Source organism: Carassius auratus, chromosome 41 (genome assembly GCF_003368295.1).
Source record: "Carassius auratus strain Wakin chromosome 41, ASM336829v1, whole genome shotgun sequence".
NCBI lineage: Eukaryota > Metazoa > Chordata > Actinopteri > Cypriniformes > Cyprinidae > Carassius > Carassius auratus.
The window spans coordinates 156,282-177,503 of NC_039283.1; the positions used below are offsets into that span (position 1 = coordinate 156,282).

At 40.8% G+C, this 21,222-nt stretch overlaps 1 protein-coding gene across 6 annotated transcripts; it reads left to right on the plus strand.

The window, feature by feature from the left end:
- The first annotated feature begins 2,679 nt into the window (after positions 1-2,679).
- LOC113059701 (aryl hydrocarbon receptor nuclear translocator-like) lies at positions 2,680-17,827 on the plus strand. Of its 6 annotated transcripts, none has more exons than XM_026228237.1 (21): positions 2,680-3,007; positions 3,673-3,757; positions 4,445-4,483; positions 4,560-4,607; positions 5,609-5,813; positions 7,291-7,504; positions 7,570-7,675; positions 7,994-8,059; positions 8,138-8,223; positions 8,329-8,405; positions 9,145-9,279; positions 10,012-10,086; positions 11,184-11,335; positions 12,643-12,747; positions 12,894-12,963; positions 13,616-13,655; positions 13,882-13,969; positions 14,668-14,848; positions 15,130-15,313; positions 15,396-15,541; positions 16,355-17,827. In XM_026228237.1, the coding sequence occupies exons 1-21, from the start codon at positions 2,989-2,991 to the stop codon at positions 16,439-16,441; spliced, it is 2,208 nt and encodes a 735-aa protein (XP_026084022.1). In that variant the 5' UTR covers positions 2,680-2,988; the 3' UTR covers positions 16,442-17,827. The 6 variants fall into 6 exon arrangements, with proteins under 6 accessions (XP_026084022.1, XP_026084024.1, XP_026084023.1 ...); XM_026228239.1 differs by having other exon boundaries at positions 2,681-3,007; positions 15,133-15,313; XM_026228238.1 differs by having other exon boundaries at positions 2,681-3,007; positions 7,573-7,675.
- The last annotated feature ends 3,395 nt before the right edge of the window (positions 17,828-21,222 follow it).

Genomic DNA, 21,222 nt, shown 5'->3' on the forward strand with positions numbered 1-21,222 from the left:
TATATATTCTGTGGCAGAAATGGACTTCCATAGAGAGCAGATCAGAAATAATGCTAAACCTGGTCTTATAGCCTTATGAGTAAATGATGACAGAATTATTTCAGGTGACCTGTGCCTTTTAACAGTGCCTTCCTTTGCCATTGTGTGCTCATTTTCATTCCTTGTTTTTAGTTTAAGTTACTGCATCTTTTTCCAGAGTTTAACCATCTGTCCTATTATAATACATCAGTTTTGGACTGAATGCATCTGAATACCGAGTGGACCAGTTTACTCATTGTTAATGGCATATCACAGCGATGTCTGAAGAACATCTCACACTGAAGACCAAACCAAACAGATTTCTGATTACAAACAGGGTCAAGCTCATTCACTGCGTTGATCATTGTGGACCTGGTGCGTAATCTGCATAATCACTTATTGAATTCATATCGAAATGACTGGGTTGTACCCACAAAAGTGCTTCGGTAATGCATTTTCACTCACAGGAATAAAATGCACGCTGGCTGACTGTAAAAGATGCATTTTGCAATGGCAAATATATATAACCCCAAAACAATGAGCCAGAAAAGAACTGAGTGCACCTTGAAATATGGCCAAATGTTACTAACTTTCTAACATTGTGTGTTAAGCATGCAATTCACTGCCAGTTGTTTTGATGAGAACACCGATACCTTTCAGTTCATGGATGTGATATTAAACCCATGTTTACTCCCAACACTGAACAAACACGTTCTGGCCAGTTGCTGCTCGCTCATGTTCTCCAGCTGCCAGCCAAAGACAGAATGAGTGACTGAATGAACTTGTGAACGTGTGAGTTTGAGTGGTCTGCTGCGTCTCGAGCTGCAGAGATGAATGAGGATCTTCTCATCTGAATCATCTCATTCACATCAGATCTCATCAGCTTCCCATCATCACAGTGTTATCTTTATTTTGTGTTTTCCTGTGTTTGTAATATGCTGATATTATGGAGGATGTTACCAATAAAATACTGAATGTAAGTCACACTGGATGTGTTTGTTTATTTTAATTTGGATTATTTTATGATGTTAAAGTCTCTTCAAGTGGTGTCTACCACAGCCCTTATTTTATTGTAATACATGAATCCTTATTATAAAAAACCAGAGGAAACTCCTGAAGTGCTGTAAGATTATCATTCTCTTCATAACTCACATAAACATTTACATGCATTTGCAGTTGACATAATCAAAACGTATATTTTCATATTAAACATTAGAAATGTGAGGGTTTACAGAGATAAAGTAAATCAGTAGCTTTAAATGTATTGAATGTGCACTTTTAGTGTACTTCAGATCATAAGAGTATAGAACATCATATAAGATAATATCTGTTAAATAAAAGGCCACTTTAGGACTTAATGAGAGACACTTATCTAAACACACTTCATAATTTCAATCATAAAGTACTTTTTAAATAATTTAGTTGGCATTTTGATGTGCTGACTAATCTACTAAAGCACAAGTACTCGATGATTATTTTAAGTTGGCCATATTACAAATGTGCGATTACTAATATATTTTAATACATACACGTTTAAAGAATGTCTTTAAAGTAACCATTTAACCACATTTCAAAGACAGTAATAGAAGTCATTATGAAGTTACATATAAAGATGGTCGTAAGTTCTCAGGAACCTTCATCTAATTGCATACAGCATGTATTTAAGTGTCTTTAAACACACTCTCAGCGCACTTCAGTGTCTCTCGTGACGAGTAGCCTACTCTTCTAAGTGTGCTAAACAGTCATTCTTTTTCAAATCTGATTTGTTTGAGTGAAACTGTCCAAAGGTAGTGCACTGCTGCAGATGTCGACTGCGCAGTGTGTAGGGAACAGCGAGCAGTGATGAAGCCGGATGAAGCTCGTCACAGCTCGAGTGAACTTCCGCCTCAAGTCACGTGATCCCCAAAGGCTACTTCAATTGGTTCAGCGAATAAAGGCCCACTTATGAAGTATGAGTGATCATTTTTACTTTTTAATGCAAGTTCTTGTATTATTTCGCATGATTTATCGGTGCACGTCAAATCAAATAATGATAAATGAAATGAAAATATGTACATTTGCTCTCCCTTTTAATTATTAATTATTTACATTCAACATTTTACATTAGCCAGGGGGTGAAAACGAGAAAAGAAAGATACATAATTAAAATGAAATGTTTAATACGTACATTATATATATATATATATATATATATATATATATATATATATATATATATATATATATATATATATATATATATATATATATATATATATTCACAGGGGATGCATACAACAGAAATAAAAAAATAAACAATAATTGAATCAGATTGATGCAAAGCAATAAATAAATTTCAAAGGGTTTGGTACCTTATTACAAAACCACATAACATATAAGTCTAACCAATCCAGTACTCAATACTGGAATAACCTCAGGAAGATTAATTGGTATTCATTAAAAAAATGCGTTAATGTATTTAATGTATAGTTGTACTTTACGTCCTTTATCGGATAATTTATTGTCATTTAAGTCATTACTTTAAAATAATATTAACAAAATTATAATCATAAAACAGGAAAAATAGCAAAAACTTCGAGCTGTAGATGACTGTGTCTTCTGTGGCCGCAGAGTGGCGCGTCTGACCCGCGTGGAGACTCTAGCTTCCTCCTCTGACGCGCTTCTGCTGCTGACTGAAAGATTACGGGCGCCATCTTGGATCGGGGAGTTTTTTTTAACTGGAAAAGTCAAAGAACAGGAACAACAACGAAAAAACAACAACTATAAAACATCAGCAAACCACTACCGTTCGGAATCGCGGCGAAAATGACACTCGCTTTGAAGTCATGACATCTGTTTTAAAATACCTTTTCGAGACTCGGACGGAGTAAAACAACAACAGACAGTGTGTAGCAGGGAGACTCCTCTCGTCAGCTGGGAAAGTTGTTTTGTTTGTGTTAGCTCGTTCGCTAACTCCTTTACCTGTCGGACATGTCATCAGCCAATCCAGGTATCGTATAAAACCCGAATGTGTTTCCCTTGAATATCTGATCTGTGTTGATTTCGCTCATCATCAGCGGTTGTACTGGTTAGCTCGAGCAGCTGTTAGCCTAACTGTTGTGATTTAGCCTATAACAGAAACTCACGGAATACGTTACGTTAACTACAAACTTGACGAACATATCCCGTCTGTCGTGAGAAAACGGGTTTGTTTTTATTAGTAAAGAGCAGCAGGAGCGGTGACAGTGTGATCTGACACTTGTGGAAGTGTGTGCTTCAGCTGGCATACACACACAGGCCCTAAACAACACACATGTGTGTGTCCCTGGAGAACTAAATCACCTTTAAAGTGGTCCAGATTAAGTTCTTAGCTATGCATATCGAAGATTAAATTCTAATATATTTACAGTAGGTAATACACAGTATATCTTCATGGAACATGATATTTTCTTAATTTCCTAATGATAAATATACCCCAGGGACTTAAGACTGCTTCTGTGCTCCAGGGTCACTTAAAATGTTATGACATTAGTATGACCTTTTGAATTTAATGCACAACTACACTATGCATTTCTTTAACCTAAAGACTACATATAAATATTCTGTGTAGTTATTGTTGTGTGTGTGTGTTTGTGCGTGTGTGTGTGTGTGTGTGTGTGTGTGTGTGTGTTTCAGACATGCCAGAGTCGATGGCCACAGCAGCTGGATCTCATGCTAACAGTACCGCCGTCGTGCCAAAGGCCAACAAACGACAAGCCACGTAAGTAATAATAATACATCTTGTGTATAAAGCACTTCACATTTTAAAGAAAATCTCGAAAAGTGCTACAAAAAGAGTCATAATAATATAGCACAATTAATAAAAACCAGCTGCCAATGAAGACTACCACAGAGGTGTAAACAGCTCAGAAAGACATCTATCGGGAGATGTGCAGACGTGAGTTTTCTATGATGTGTGATTACGAGGGCAGTGGTTTAGAAGATTAATATTATGAATGTGAGCGCTTTCTTGAGTAAATGATGACACTAAACTTCTGTGAAATCGACACATTGAACTCTGAACTGACTCGAGCAGAATAATGACTGTTTTGTCTCCAGTGGAGCTGCTTTATTGAGTTTGTTTCGATGAGATAAGTTAACACTGTCACTCTTCTGTTCATTATTGTGGAGCTGCTTTCAAACTGCCGGTGCTGTATAAAGTGCTAAAAATAAATGACTTGACTGAGCTTTTGTCTTTTTTGGAGCAGCATAAATACTTGCACACATTGTTCCCGCGCGTATGGCTTGGAGATAATAGAGATGTAGTTTCCCAGGAAGGACGCTGGGTTTGGCCAGCAGTAGTGTGCTTGTTTGTGCTGTCTCTCGAGTGGGAGGACAGTTACGGGAATCTTTGAGTCGTTGCCGTTGTGCAATATTCCTGACTAATGTGTGTTTCCCTGGTTTCCAGCTCGGACTATGACGACGACGATGAAAGCAAGTTGTTCAGGTGAGTCATGATGTGTGATCTGTGCCGAGCTGCCGTCTCAGGACTGTGTTCATCAGCATGTGTTCGGTCTTCTCAGGTGTGATGATGATGGAGGCGGATCCAATGACAAGGAGAGGTTTGCCAGGTATGGACCGAGTCAGAGCTGGCTGCCATTGCCTACATGTGCTGGAGTCTTTATGATAGCCAACACTCTTCCTGTCAGCCATTGTTTGGAGGAACAGACCCAAACTCATGTCAAAGATGCTATATCAGCCCATGCTTTCTAAATGTATTTTTAAACAATATCTCTGTCTTCCTTTATTATTTAATCAGACTGCCAAAGAAAATGTTACACTAAATCGAACGCTTAAAAAATGGCACTATAACTTGTTATCCCCAAGAGCACTACTGAATGCCACTCTCTGAATTACTATGAACTATTGAAATGAACTATTTTAAACTCAAAAATCAAGTTTTTCATTTTCGTTTCATTCCAGTTTCTTTATTTATTGGTAAAAATTTATTTTTGTGGCTGTTAACAATATTTATGGAGAGAAATCAAATTTTTGCCAATGATTTTGAACCTGGCTTCGTCCAGTTTTAAGATTTCTTTGCTGGAAATCTAAGCAAATGAATGCACATTTAATTCAGTGATGCCTCGTTAGTACTTTAAATGCAAAACCTTGTGTGTACTGTGATTAATCAGTGATTTTCGCCTGTTCACACAGCGTCTTGCTTTAAGTCCAAAACACATTTCAAGTAAAATCGAAGAACAAAAAGGTTCATTTTGAACAAAATCTGTCCTAAATGTTGTGGAGTTGGTTTCTGTGGGTTGGAAGAAACTAAGTTGTCTAACACTTTATTACACCTGTTTCTTTTGAGCGTTTCTTCTGTCCCTCTCTTCTTTTCTCAGGCCGTTTGAAGAGGCTTCTCTTTCAGCTCTCATGAGATTGTTCATACACATTTGTTTTGTCACGGAGAGATGAGTGTCGTCTCATTTGACGAGCACATTGATGCAGTCTTTATTTGCTTATTCATCCATCTCTCTCTCTCCCTCCTCTCTCGTGGCTGTCTCTCGACCTCTTCTCTGCTCTCTTCTCCCCATGACTGCATGCTCTGCCCATCTCTCATGCCTCCTGACCGCAGGGAGAACCACAGCGAGATCGAGCGCAGGCGGAGGAACAAGATGACCGCTTACATCACGGAGCTGTCAGACATGGTGCCCACCTGCAGCGCTCTGGCACGTAAACCAGACAAGCTGACCATCCTGCGCATGGCAGTGTCACACATGAAGACGCTCCGAGGAAGCGGCGGCGATGCAGCACACAAACCCTCCTTCCTCACAGACCAGGTCAGATATCAGCTGCACTCATTACAGAAGCAGATTTATTCCTCGTCTTGATCCATCATCAGGAGTGAAGCTCTTCCTCACTCTTATCTTCTCACTTTCTTACTTGAAATAGGAAATCTCTGGTTATTTACTGACTCTCAAGTTGTTCCAGACATGTATGAGTTGTTGTTTTTTTCTTCTGCTGAACTGAAGAGATGTTTTGAAGGGTGTTGGGAACAGCTGTCGGTCTCTATTGACTTCTGTAATATGAAAAGAATACCTTGGAAGTCAGTTGGGAAACAGAAACTGTTTGGTTATTGATGTTCTTCCTCTTATGTTCAGGAAATGTGAGTAAATTTTGGGCGAACTGTCCTTCTAAGAAAATCAGAAGAAAAGTTAAAAATATTTTGTGTTCCCAAAAACAGTTTGTAAGGAGGTCATCTTTCTTAAAAATGTTTTCAAAAAGACAAAACCTAAGAGGAATTCAAATTCTTAAATTAATCCTTTTTTATTATTATTATTATTATTATTATTTTTATCTATGCAAATATTTTCCTTAAGTCAAACTTGTATTAAATCCTCAAAGGTAAGCTCTTTAATTTGACATTTTATACATATATATATATATATATATATATATATATATATATATATATATATATATATATATATATATATATATATATATATATATATATATATATATATATATATATATATATATATATTTATGGAAGGGCTCTTTTTATTCAACTTCTTTTGGACTGAAGTAATGCAACACCCGCTGACTGCAATGATAGAGCTTGAAAGATCAAAGACAGTTTTAACATAAGTCTGATTGTATTTGACTGAAAGAAGAAAGTCATATACACCTAGGGTGCCTCGGGAGGGGAGTTTTCATTTTTGGGTGAACTAACCCTTTATTTTATACATTATGACTGAATGATGATGCTTTTATATGCCGTCAGCATCACTGATTGTGCACGAGTGTTGCTTTAATCGATTGCATGTTTTATCGAATATTAAACGTAGACATCCCTAGTTCGCACGAATCCTTTGTGAGATCTTTGCAAATGTCCTTTCTTAATAATGTGCTAGTTAGCAAGTTTCGTGGCTAAATGCTGCTGAAGTAAACGGTTTCATGAGAACGGCTGGTCACCCCACAGAAGAGAGGGGCGGGGTCAGCTGAGCTCATTAGCATTTAAAGAGACATGCACTGAAACGTCTCGCTGTGAACAGAGCTGTATTTGACAAGGTAAAAAGGGTGTTGTCTTACGCTACCATTGAGACACTAAAGTATGTTATAGACTTTTCATTAGGACCCTTAAGAATCATATTAACATGTGGGAAATGTGCATCCGATGACCCCTTTAAAAATATAGTTGTGAATTTGAAGCAGGCATTTTAATGATTCAATTCAGTTAACCATTTCATCTAAAAATGAGTCTTAAACATCATCTCAGAATATGCTCTTGTCTCTCTCTCTCTGTCTCTGCAGGAGCTGAAGCACCTGGTTCTGGAGGCGGCGGATGGGTTTCTGTTCGTGGTGTCGTGTGAAACCGGCCGTGTGGTTTATGTGTCAGACTCTGTCACACCGGTTCTGAACCAGGCTCAGTCGGATTGGCTGGGATCATCGCTGTACGACCAGCTTCATCCATACGACACCGAGAAGCTCCGAGAGCAGCTCTCCACCAGCGAGAACAACAGCGGCGGTAAGAAACCACTCTTATCGCTTATCATCTCTTTCTGTTTAACTCATCTTCCTCTCTTCTGACAGTAGGCCGGATGTTGGACATGAAGACAGGCACGGTGAAGAAAGAGGGCGGGCAGGCCGCTGTGAGGATGAGTATGGGCACACGCCGCTCCTTCATCTGCAGGATGAGGTGAGGAACAGGAAGAACAGAGCAACAGAACCGAGTCCAGCTTTACTTTCACTGTTCCTCAGTGGAGCAATGATCTTCCCAAGCCGCCTCCTCCATCTCTCAGTCAGCATTGAAATGCATTGCATTATGTGTTTTGATCATGTAAAGATCTCATTGATTTACATTACAGGCATTGAAATTTCATCGTACTTTTTGTCCTTGTAAATATCAGCATCTGCACCGAATTGCTTATTTTGCTCAGTCTGGGCCCCCTTAATAAATTATGTTTGCAATTTAAACAATGTTCTACATTATGTGGATTGTAATGTGTGTGTCCAGATGTGGAGTGTGTCCCGTAGAGCCGGTGTCCATGAACAGACTCAACTTCCTGAGAAGCAGAAACAGGTACAGCAGCGCTCTCTCTGTATAAACGTGTCTCAGTCTTTAAACGGACGCTGATGAAGAGCGTCTCTCCCCCCGCAGGAACGGACTGGGTGCTCCTAAAGAGGGCGAGCCGCAGTATGCGGTCGTGCACTGCACAGGCTTCATCAAGTCCTGGCCTCCTGCAGGTAGCAGAGGAAGTGTCTATTGTTCAGAGAGAGCGGAGCTGAACTCCCCGCTGTCCAGTCAGAGTGCAACTGAGACGCATACTGTCCCTTTATCTTCTCTCTCAGGAGTGAGTCTGTCTGAAGAGGAGCCCGATAACAATCAGGGAAACCGTTTCTGTCTCGTCGCCATTGGAAGGCTTCAGGTACCTCTCCGCTTCCATTTTATTTCACTTTTCAGTGAATTCGATTTGTGTCTTATTCAAAGGAATAGTTTGCACAATTCTGTCATCATTTATTCTTAAACAGCAAGTTCTCTCAAACGTCGTGTTGCATTGAATTATGTTTTGATCACTGAAATATCATCCTTTTAAGACATTAATGGAAGATATGGAGTGACGTATTTATATTTGTTTGTATAAGTATCTGCTATACTCTCATTGCAACACATTTTTGCTCTTTTTGTGCCTCTGAATGGAAAAATGAGCTGGTTTTTCATCAATATTTTCACTGTATTTCATTTTATATAAGCCTTACAGATCAAATATGAAACTCAGCCAAAAACACAAGGTTCAATAAACTGTTCCAGTTTTCTTTCAGTCATTCCAAACCTGTATGACTTTTGCTCATCTCTGAAACACAGCTGAAGATACTTTTGATGAAACATTAGAGATTTCTGTCTCTCCATTGAAAGTCCATTCCACCAAAACTTTGACCTTTTGAAAAATTCATAGAGAGATTGTAAAAGTAATCCATATTAATCAAGCCGTATAATCCAAGTCTCCTGAAGAGACCTGATTGCTTTATAGGTTAAACAGATTGAATTTACATTCACATATAATTGACATTTACTTTATTTACATATAAACGTTGAGTGTGTAAAGGATGACCGAATTGTTAGTTTTTGGGTGAACTGTCTCTTTAAGATCCTCTGTTGTCATGCAGGTCACATGTTCCCCGAGCGACACAAACATAAGTAACATCAGCGTTCCAGTGGAATTTATTTCCCGCCACAACTGTCAGGGTCTCTACACCTTTGTGGATCACCGCTGTCAGGCGATGATCGGCTACCAGCCTCAGGTAGGCCTCAAACACCCGAGTCGGGCTGGATCTCAGGCCAAACAAAGTCATTTCTGAAGAGCAGGGTGTTACGTTGACTCTGCATTAGTTGATTATAGCCGATAAGCTTCACTCTCTTTCATAATGATGCAGCAGTATTTGGTTCGGCCTGTATTATATGAGTCACTTTGGATGTAAGTCCCAGCAGGTTTCAGATCTTAACAGTCGAGTTTCTGGTCGTAAAGACTCTGCGGACTGTAAAGACTCTTTTTCTGTAAAAAAAACTTTGCGCTTTTGTAAAGTAAAGAAAGCAAACAGGATGTGCTTTCTGCCATCTCGGTCTCTGTGAACTTGAGCGTGAAACTCTATATAGCTACTTGCCTTGTGTAGATAATGTAATCCGTATGAAACATGCATACAGACGCATCACTACTGAGGAGATGACGAGTCAGTGTCAACGACTTCAACAAAGAAAGCACTAGTTTATCAATACATTATTAAAATGTTAATGCAGCCTCCTTACTGTTTTTCCCTTACACATTCAGAAATATTACTTCTGCAGTGCAGTGTGCCAAGCTTTATATGTGTGCTCTATACATTTTTACATTTATACATAACTCAGTTTTGTTTGAGTACTGATTTATTTAATTAATTAATTGATTAGTTAATTGGTCATTTAATAAATATATATATGAATTTGGGAGCATCGCTGGTCTTGCAGTGTTCTCCATCTTTTGTGTTGTTGTGTGACAGGAGTTACTGGGGAAGAACGTTCTGGAGTTTGCTCATCCAGAGGAGCAGGGTTTACTGCGAGACAGCTTTCAGCAGGTGTGTATCTGCCTTTACATCACACCGTTACTAAAGTTACTGTAAGACAAATTGTAGTTCATAAAATTTCATGTAGCACCCATGAATAGAAATAATAATTTTGGGGCTTTTTGCGTTTATAAAATGACAGCAGTAACAAGATTACACCAGTGTTTAATACATTTAAACGTAGCAGTCATCAGAGTAAGGTGGTTGCTGTAAAAACTGTAAAAATATAATTCTCAAGCATTATAGATTCTAGAAGTCGTTCGCTTTCAAGTGCCATGATTAGGAAAGTTCTGTTTTACTATTAAAGATGTTTTAATGGTTTACAGTTAAACTGTAATTTATTTCTTTGATGCACAGCTGTATTTTCAGCATCATTCCTCCAGTCTTCAGTGTCACATGATCTTCAGAAATCATGAAATTATGATGATCTGCTGCTTAATTATTTTCAATTATTATTTGTCCTCAGTTATTCATAATGCTTCTTCTTATTATTAATACTTTAAAAAAATTATATATATATTAATTATATATATATATAATTTGTAATAAGTATAGCTTAGTATTGTTTTTATTATTATTATTATTTAAACCTTACTCCAGACTGAATGGCGATGTATCACATTTTCCACAAAGATATTGTGCAGCACAACTGTGTTCAACATTGATAATAATCAGAAATGTTTCTTGAGCAGTAAATCATCATATTATTCTGATTTCTGAAGATCATGTGACACTGAAGACTGGAGGAATGATGCTGAAAATACAGCTGTGCATCACAGAAATACATTATTTTTTACTGTACATTTGCATAGAAAACAGCTTTTCTAAATTGTTGCTTTACATATTTCACATATTACAGTTCTCTGTATTTTTCATCATAAAAATCTACATTATAAATAAAAAAACTCTTGTCAAGCAATTGAAAGCACAATGAAAACAGTCCACCTTCTGCACTAAATTGTTATATGGACTGATATTATGGTAAGCATTTAACTTTTGCCATATACACCAGGAAAGACACATTCTAATGTAAAGCAGTATGAAGGGCCACTTTTATCCCCAGTCCACCCTGGGACTGTTGTTCTGATGACCTCTGACCCCTGGTGCAGGTGGTGAAACTGCGAGGTCAGGTGCTCTCGGTGATGTTCCGCTTCCGCTCTAAATCCCACGAGTGGATCTGGATGAGGACCAGCTCGTTCACCTTCCAGAACCCTTTCTCTGAGGAGATCGAGTACATCATCTGCACCAACGCCAACGTCAAGTTAGTACTGAGATGCATCACATGATCACAGCAACAGATGATTGCTTTTAGTGCAAGTTACATAGTGACTTCAGTATTGAAAGACCTTCGGGGCCACTGTTTAATACTCTCAGATTGTTATACTCTCAAAGCTTCATTCCTGTGGAGGAAATCAGATGTCTGAAGGCGTGTGTGTCACGTAAATGTGTGGGACTTATTTCACCCCAGAATATGAATAAGAAGAGGAAAGTATATAGAAAAGAAGATGAATATGTAAATTAAGAAGCTTATAATTGTCTTATGTATTGTGAAATATAACATTTCAGTTGATCATATCTAGCTCCTCCCTGATTCTCTTTAGTGTAATGCAGAAGTCATTTACATTTGAGTCACTAAGATTTTTATTTTATTTTTTATATAAAGAAATCTCTTCTGCTCAGTTTCATTTATTTGATCAATAATGCTGTAAAAACAGTAATATTGTGAAATATTATTGAAATTTACAATAGCTATTTTCTATGTGCATAATTGTTAAGATGTAATTTATTACATATTTATTCCGCTGTATTTTCAGCATCATTCCTCCAGTCTTCAGTGTCACATGATCTTCAGAAATCATTCTAAATTAAAATTTAATTTAATTTATGCATTTAATTTATGCAAAGTAAAAAAAAAAAACATTTATTTGAAATAGAAATCATTTGGTACATCATAAATGTCTTTTACTGTCACTTTTGATCAATTTAATGTAGGGCTGAGATGATTATAATCATAAAGTTTTTATTTACATAATAAGTGTGTGTAATGTGTATAATTATTTTGTATTTTTAAAAACACATACGTGCATGTATATATTTAAGAAAAAATTGTTATTTACATATAAAATACTTATATTTATAATTATACACCATGAGTGTACACACACATTTATTAAGTAAATACAAACTTTTATTTTGGATGCGATTAATCATGATTAAAATCGTCTCAGCCCTAATTTAATGCATCCTTGATGAACAAAGTATTAATGTCTTTCAAAAACAAAAAAGGTTACTGATTCCAGACTTGTGTTTGTGGAAAGTCATTGCATCACTGAGAACTACATAAAAACTTTGATGATGAGACTTAAAGTAAAATTTGCAGAATTGTCCTGAAAATCCAAAATTGATACCATTCAAAATATCCAAATGCCCCCCAAAATTGTCATGACATAATATGATGTGTAGGTTTCTGCTTGATTTTTGGGGTCAGTTTGGTGTTTAGAGGGTGAGCGTGTTGATTCAGTTTAATCTGAGCGTTTCTCTCCACCGATCCCTGCGTCTGTGTGACAGTCGAGGGATGAATCAGGACTCCCTGTCCCCCCTGTCCTCCCCTTCACTGGGGCAGAGCAGTCCCCACTGCCCCTCCACCCCCAGCCCAGGCCAGGTCTCAGCCAGGTGAGAGCAGACCAGTGTCTCTGGGGTGCTGCTGCTGTCGGTGGTGGGTCTCCTCCTGTAGGAAGCTGTAGGTGGTTGGTGGTGGGTCTGAGGGTCTGGTCTGAGGGCGGCGCTCACATCAGTGTGGTTTGCTCTTCTTCATTCAGGCAGATGCAGCAGCAGGCCGAGTTAGACGAGGGGATGGGACGAGACGGCAGTCAGCTCGCTCTCGCTCAGGTGAACACACTTCCTCTCTACACCACTACTGCTCAGGTTCATTTATATAAAACAACACGTCCACCAATGTGCTTTACATCATCTAATATGTCTGTAGATGTACTTTAAAATCGTGTACAGAGTCAGCGTCCCTGACATGTAAAGGTGAGCTATTCCACAGACCTCTGACTCAAAGGGTTAGTTTACCCCAAAAAAATAAAAATTAGCCACCCTCGGTGTATGAATTTCTTCTTTCAGACGAATCCAATCAGAATTAAAACATCTCGAGGGTGAATGAAACACAGGTTTTTGGGTGAACTAACCCCTTTGAGCCAGAAAGTGGCGCCAAGTCTGTGGTTTTTCAAAATCTACTCTTTTAGTTTAAAAGGAAGAAAATGTGAGAATTGATCATGTATTTGAGCTGGATCGCTGCCATCTGAAAATGAGAAAAAATAACATGACTTAACAAATAAAATCAGTCACAAATGAGTTAAATGATTACAAAGCATTAGTTGTGATGTAAAGTGTTTCTGATGTCTCTAATGATTAAAACTCATTTTTCTCGTGAGGTTTCTTCAGCTCACATGAGCTGTGTTGAGATTGAGATGAACCTGTTGACCACATCATGACGACTCTGTCTCTGTCTCTGTCTCTGTCTCTGTGTCTGTGTCAGGCTCCGCTGCAGACTGTGAGTGTAGTCAGTCCGGATCACAGTAAGACTCCCTACTATCACAGTATTTTTTTCCCATATTATCAGATTTTGATATTTAGCACAATATGTATTAATAGTATTAATGAGTGTGTGTAGTAGATGAACTGTGCTGCTGATTCATGCAGACACAAACACACATTAGACCATTGGATAAATAGATTTTTGTTTTATTGTGATCCATCACTAATGTACAGTCACAGTGATTGACAGGTGTCCGTCTCTCTCAGACTCTAAGACCGTGTCCTCCAGCGGACAGCAGCTCTACCCTCCAGCTGCGTCTTTCCCCAGCTCTGCTCGTCACAGTGATCCCTTCAGGTGCAACACACACACACACACATACTCACGTGCAAGTACACACTTACATGCACAATACGTACACTCACACACGTATGTACTCGTGCACACTCACACTCACGGACGCGCATAGATGCGCGCGCACACACACACATGCACGCCCACAAACTCATGCACGCTCACACACACACGTGCATACACGCACACACACTCATGCACGCTCACACGCACACACATTTATCACTCATATATACACGCATATATACACATACTTGCATGTGCACTCACACACACGTGCACGCACACACTAATGCACGCTCACACTCACGCGTGCACACACTCACTCGCCCCCACGTTTACATACATACATGCACTCACACGTGAACACTCACACTTACTCACACGCATGCACACACGCACACTCTCTTACACGCACATTCACACACACACACACTCACTCGCGCACTGTACACACACACACTCATACACCTTATGTTTTATCCCATAGTATTTCATATACATTATTTTCTCTTGTGGACTGTATGTAAACCTCTTTTGTGTGATATCTTATTCAGGTCAGTACTATATAAACAACAACATGCTCTTATTTTGGTAAAATAATTAACACTTTGCAGATTCTTCAGGGTGTAGGTTTGGACGTTTGGTTCAGCTGTAAGTTGTTTTGGCGTGACCTGACTCGTGCTGTGGTCTGGTCTCAGGTCAGCTGGGATGGCTCAGCAGATGGCTCCTCACTCGGCGGGTCAGATGCTTGCACAGATGTCCCGTCAGAGCACACCGTCTGGAGTCAGTGGCAGCAACAACAGCCCCATTCAGCCCCAGACGGGTCCCACAGCGCCTCCTGGAGTCTGGCCTGCTGCACAACAGCCCTTCAACACACAGGTACACACTTAAAGTACGGCGGGAGAGTGATTACACCTGACCAGCAGTCAGACACCTTAGGCAGAAGATTATGATTTATGATTATTATCACACTACTGTTCAGATGTTTGTGGTCTGTAAGGATGATGTTTGGTCAATGCAGTGGGTAGCCGGGTGAGACACAGGGCCCATGACCCATCGAAAATATCATAACGTTAATTATTCCATGATTTTGTATTGTGTACAACAGATTCTTTCACAATGAAGAATGTGTTTTTGTTGAAAGTGCTCTCTTTGTCCAGCAGATGGCAGGTCAGGTTGGGAAGAGTCAGTCTCCTCAGTTCAACATGGGAGGTTTCAGCTCCGCCCCTACATCCTCCACTTCCTCTTCCTTTGGCCAGATGGGCGGGGCTTCTGCTTCAATGGCCAACGCATCCAATTACCAACAAATAAACAGCCACAGCAACCCTTCAACTAATGGATTTGGTAAGTATTGTAAAGGATGTTTTCAATAGTGAGCAGTTTTTCCTGTTCCGGGGCTCAGGTCTGCTCTTGCTCTTTGGTTCAGGTGACATGAATCAGATGGGAGCGCAGTTCAGCTCCAGGCCAGCAGGGGGAGTGTCAGGGTGGCAGCAGTGGCAGACTCAGCCACACACACAGAGCACTGCAGACACACACCAGCAGCCTCGAAACAACCAGCCAGAGATGTTTCAGGTGAGAGGAGACCACACAACAGACATGCTTGTCTTTCAAGCCAACTAAAAAACGATGATCAGTTTGTTTCTTCATCAGGTTTGGAGAAATGTAGCATTGCATCAGTGTCTCATCAATGGATGCTCTGCAGTGAATGGGTGCCGTCAGAATGAGAGTCTGATTAAAACATCACAATCATCCACAGCACTCCAGTCCATCAGTTCACATCTGGAGAAGACAAAAGATTAAACAAATCCAGCATTAAGACGTTTTTAACTAAAATACAAGTCTATGATCCATAATAACACTTCCTCCAGTGAAAAGTGTTCTGGTCTGATTCAGGAGAGAAATCTGCACAGATCAAGCAGCGTTTAAACAGATCTAAACAAATCTGTGAGAGACAACAGCAGATGCACTTTTCACTGGAGGAAGTGTTATTATGGATTATAGACTCTATGTATTTGTGTTAAAAACATCTTAATGCTGGATTTGTTTCAGGTTTTGTCCAGATGTGAAATGATGGACTGGAGTGCTGTGGATTATTGTGATGTTTTTATCAGACTCTCATTCTGACGGCACCCATTCACTGCAGAGCATCCATTGTTGAGACACTGATGCGATGCTACATTTCTCCAAACCTGATGAAGACACAAACTCATCCTGAATGGCTTGAGAGTGAGCACATTTTCTGCTAATCTTCAGTTTTGGGTGAACTATTCCTTTAAAGGAGTATAACCTCTGTCATCATGTGCATATGATCCTCTGTGGCGGAAATGTTGACTGAATTGTGGTTCTTTATGGTTTATTCCCTCCCTCTCTCGTTCTCTTCTTCAGGATGTGATCTCCATGTTGGATCAAACCGGCAGCTTCAGCAACGATGATTTCGCCGAGATCCCCATGTTTCCTCCTTTCCCCGAGTAGTGGTCCCGCTTCCGGTCACTTCCTTTACTTCCTGTTGCTCTCTGACGCGCCATTTCTTACTCTCTTCACCAAATCGATGACAGAGCTGAGGCACAGAGGGGTCTGAAAAAGAGTGAGACTGATGCATTGTGAGAATGGAAGTTATAAGCCATAATGTGAGGATCCAGACAGACAGACAGACGTCTCTGAAATGTGTTCACTTTAAAATCATGCACACTTCGAGCACAAGCGTACACACACATGCTTTGATTTATGAGATGGCCACACACACACACACACACACACACACACACTGTCTCTGACTGTGATTGTGTAGCGATTGCACTGCTTTTGACCCAATGATGAAATGTGTGAGAACTGACTTCTTGAGTCTGGCCTCAGAAAGCTGCTGTGAATGTGTCCATCAGGTTTATTGTTACGCAGAAGCTGCAGCTTGATTGCATTCTTTGTTATTGAAGAATTGACTTTATTTCCATTCATAACTTGTCATTTGAATCGAATTGATTGTAATAACTGAACTGGCTCAACAGGATGTTGAATTTGATAAACAGGAAGAGGAATTCCAAATATTTCTGAATTGTAATTTTTCATTTTAAATAATCATCTAATGTAAGTCATACTTGTTAATGTTTTTAAAAACTACATTGAAATTTTATTATTTTGCAGTGTACTTATTACACACCATCACATGTTCTTACTGTAGTAAATTATGCATAATAGCATGCAGTTAACCTTGAAAAGACCCTAACATTAACTCTAATTATAATTTCTCAGTACTTAAATGCATTTACACTGTAAGGACTGCTTCCTTCATCTGTTCTGCATCCTGTTTGCTACCTCAGTTCAAATTCAGATGTGTAATAAAAGGCTTGGGATGATGTTGGTGCAGTAATCAATCAATAACGAGCAGGATCTGTGTACCTCAAAGCCATTTTGTCACTATGATAATTTTATCATAATGTTTTGTTGTAATATATATAAGAAATAACCTTTAATGCTTTATCTGGGCTGTTTTCCGTCTGACTTAATCTCTTCGTGTGTTCATTTGGAAATCGTTATTCTTAATTAGTCTTGTACAGAGAATATTCCTCAGCTGTTATTGGCGGGGTTTTCTTTAGATCGAAAGCTTTTTAATGAAATGTTTGATGTGTGCTTTTGGATATGGGTGTGTCTGCGTCTTTTTTCAGTATTTCTGTGCATTAAATCGAGTGCTCGTGTCACTTTTTTCTTTGGATATGAAAGGGTCAGTGCTCTGTTTTTTTCTTCTTCTGTGTTTTCACAGTTTTGAACTGCAGTTTGTGTACAACCTAGAAAAATAAATGTATATGTATGTAAATGAAATATAAAAAATACTATCTGAGTTTTTTTTATTAAATTCCTACTGTCAAAAAAATCTTTGTTGGGACCTTTATTTGAACTGATTAATACTGTATATCCAGTCCACGTCATAATCCTTAATAACAAAAGAGATATTCTTTAACAAACTTAAGAGTCAATCAAACCCTCCTAAAATGTCTCGTTCTAACACGCCCCCACATCTCTACGTCACAATGTGGGAAGATATGAATAACACCGCCCAAATGTTCATGCAAAGAAAGAAGTCATGACTTTGATTCTCGCTGTAGTATTGTTGCTGCCAATCAGAGCACACCTCACTTTTCAGAACTATGAGCTTTGTAAAAAATCAACCTGTTTCAGAAAGGCGGGGCATAGAGGAGAAACATTAATGTTTTTGTTTTTTTTAACCTTAATCCGGTTAAACACGAATACTTTAAATGTACATTTTATCAAGGGTTTGTGTTCAGTAGTTTTACTTATATGTATACAAAAAAATGTATCACAAATAATCACATGATTGTCTGCAAACAAGCTATTTGTCAGTGCCAGGACATTTACGTTTTTATAGAGAATATTTTATAGTTAGTCACGAGTCCAGAGCCTCGATCATAACATTATAGCATCTTTCTATTAGAGACCTGCAGGATCACAGCATCGCAGCAGAGGCGTGTAGAGACTTGTGTGTTCGGGATGAGGGAGAATAATTAGGGTGTGATTACACTAGGCAATCTTAACCCCCAAAGCCTGTTTGGTTTGACTAGTGTGATCACTCCGTTCAGCAGTCCTTGGCTCGGTTGGAAATGGTGGACCAGAGTGAGTTATATATAGATCAGTCAGTGAGTGTGAGTGCTAACTGCGCTGGAGCACAGATCTTCCGATATCTGATAAAAGACATTTATAATGTTACAGACGTTAAACTATTCCTTGAACCGCAACCTTATCGTAGTGGAGGGGTTTGAGTACTCGAGTGATCCTAAGATCTATGTTGTCTGGGGCTATATGCCCCCGGTTGGGTCTCCCAAGGCAAACAGGTCCAAGATGACGGTTCAGACTAAGAGCGGTTCAGAATCCCTTATGAATTCTCAAAAGACGAGGACCGTGATGCCCGGAATGGCACAACCTCATGGGGCCCAGCAGGGCTTAACACAAAAAAGCAACGTGGGGCCATCCTTCCGTGGACCCACCATCTAGGGGAGGAATCATAAGGGGCTGGTGCATTGTGGATCGGGCAACGTTAAAAGGCAGATGCCCCGACAACTTGATCTCTGGACACGGCAACTGGCCTTAGAGACTTGGAATGTCACCTCGCTGGCGGGGAAGGTGCCTGAGCTTGTGCGGGAGGTTGAGAGGTACCGACTGGAGATAGTCTGGCTCACCTCCACGCATGGCTCGGGTTCTGGAACCATGCCCCTTGAGAGAGGGTGGACTCTCTACCACTCTGGAGTTGCCCACGGTGAGAGGTGGCAGGTTGGTATGGGGTTGCTCATGGCTCCCCAGCTCAGTCACCATGTGTTAGAGTTTACCCTGGTGAACGAAAGGGTCGTTTCTCTGTGCCTTCGGGTCAGGGCTAGGTCTCTCACTGTCATTTGGGTTTACGGGCTGAATGGCAGTGTAGATTACCCGGCCTTTTTGGAGTCTCTAGAAAGGGTGCTGGAAAATGCCCCAACAGGGGACTCTGTCGTTCTACTGGGGGAATTCAAGGCTCACGTGGGCAGCGACAGTGACACCTGGAGGGGCTTGATTGGGAGGAATGGCCCCCCTGTTCTGAACCTGAGTGGTGTTCTGTTATTGGACTTCTGTGCAAGTCACAGTTTGTCCATAACGAACACTATGTTCAAGCATAAGGTTCAAGCATCAGTGCTCGTGGCACCAGGACACCCTAGGCCTGAGGTTGATGATCGACTTTGTGGTTGTTTCATCTGACCTCCGGCCGTATGTCTTGGACACTCGGGTAAAGAGAGGGGCGAAGCTGTCAACTGATCACCACCTGGTGGTGAGTTGGATCCGATGGCAGTGCAGGAAGCTGGACCGACTCGGCGGACCCAAACGTATTGTGATAGTCTGTTGGGAACATTTGGCTGAGCCGCCTGTCAGAGACATTTTTAACTCCCCCCTCCGGCAGAGCTTCGACCAGATTCCGACGGAGACTGGAGACATTGAGTATGAGTGGACTGTTTTCTCCGCCTCCATTGTCAATGCAGTCACTCAGAGCTGTGGCCGTAAGGTCTCTGGTGCCTGTAAAGGTGGCAATCCCCGAACCCGGTGCTGGACAATGAAAGTAAGGGATGCCGTCAAGCTGAAGGAGGAGTCCTACCAGGCCTGGCTGGCTTGCAGGACTCCTGAGGCAGCTGACTGGTACCAGCAGGCCAAGTGGGCTGCAGCCTGGGTGGTTGTGGAGGCAAAAATTTGGGTCTTGGAGGAGTTTGGTGAGGCCATGGAGAAAAACTATCAGTTGGCCTCGTAAAGATTCTGGCAAACTGTACGACACCTCAGGAGGGAGAAGCAGTGCCCTGCCAACACTGTTTACAGTGGAGGTGAGCAGCTATTGACCTTAACTGGGGATATCGTTGGACGGTGGAAGTAATACTTCGAGGATCTCCTCAACCCCACCGACATGTCATCCATTGAGGAAGCAGAGGCTGAGGGCTCGGAGGTGGAAGTCACCGAGGTAGTTAAAAAGATTCTTGGTGGCAAGGCACCAGGGGTGGATGGGATCTGCCCTGAGTACCTCAAGTCGCTGTATGTTGTGGGGCTGTCTTGGCTGACACCCCTCTGCAGCATCATGTGGCGGTAAGGGACAGTGCCTCTGGAATGGCAGACCGGGGTTGTGGTCCCTCTTTTCAAGAAGAGGGACTGGAGGGTGTGTTCCAACTACAAAAGGGGTCACACTCCTCAGGCTGCCTGGGAAAGTCAATGCCAGGGTACTGGAGAGGAGAATTTGGCCAATAGTCAAACAATGTGGTTTTTCGTCCTGGTGGTGGAACACTGGACCAGCTTTATACCCTCACCAGGGTGCTGGAGGATTCATGGGAGTTCCCCTAACCAATCCACATGTGTTTTGTGGATTTAGAGGAGGCATTTGACCATGTCGCTGGCAGCCTCCTTTGGGGGGGGGGGGGGGGGTGCTCCGGGAGTATGGGGTCCAGGGCCCTCTGTTAAGGGCTGTATGACTGGAGCAGGAGCTTGGTTCGCATTGCCGTCAAGTCAAACTTCCTTGGTGCATGTTGGACTCCAGCAGGGCTGGCCTTTTATCACTGGCCCTGTTCATTATTTTTATGGACAGAATTTCCAGGTGCAGGCAGAGGCCGGAGGGTGTCCGGTTTGGGGACCACATGATTTTGTCTCTGTTTTTAGCAGTTGATGTTGACATGTTGGCTGCATCGCGCCAGGACCTTCAGTGTGCGTTGGGACAGTTTGCAGCTGAGTGTGAAGGGGCTGGGATG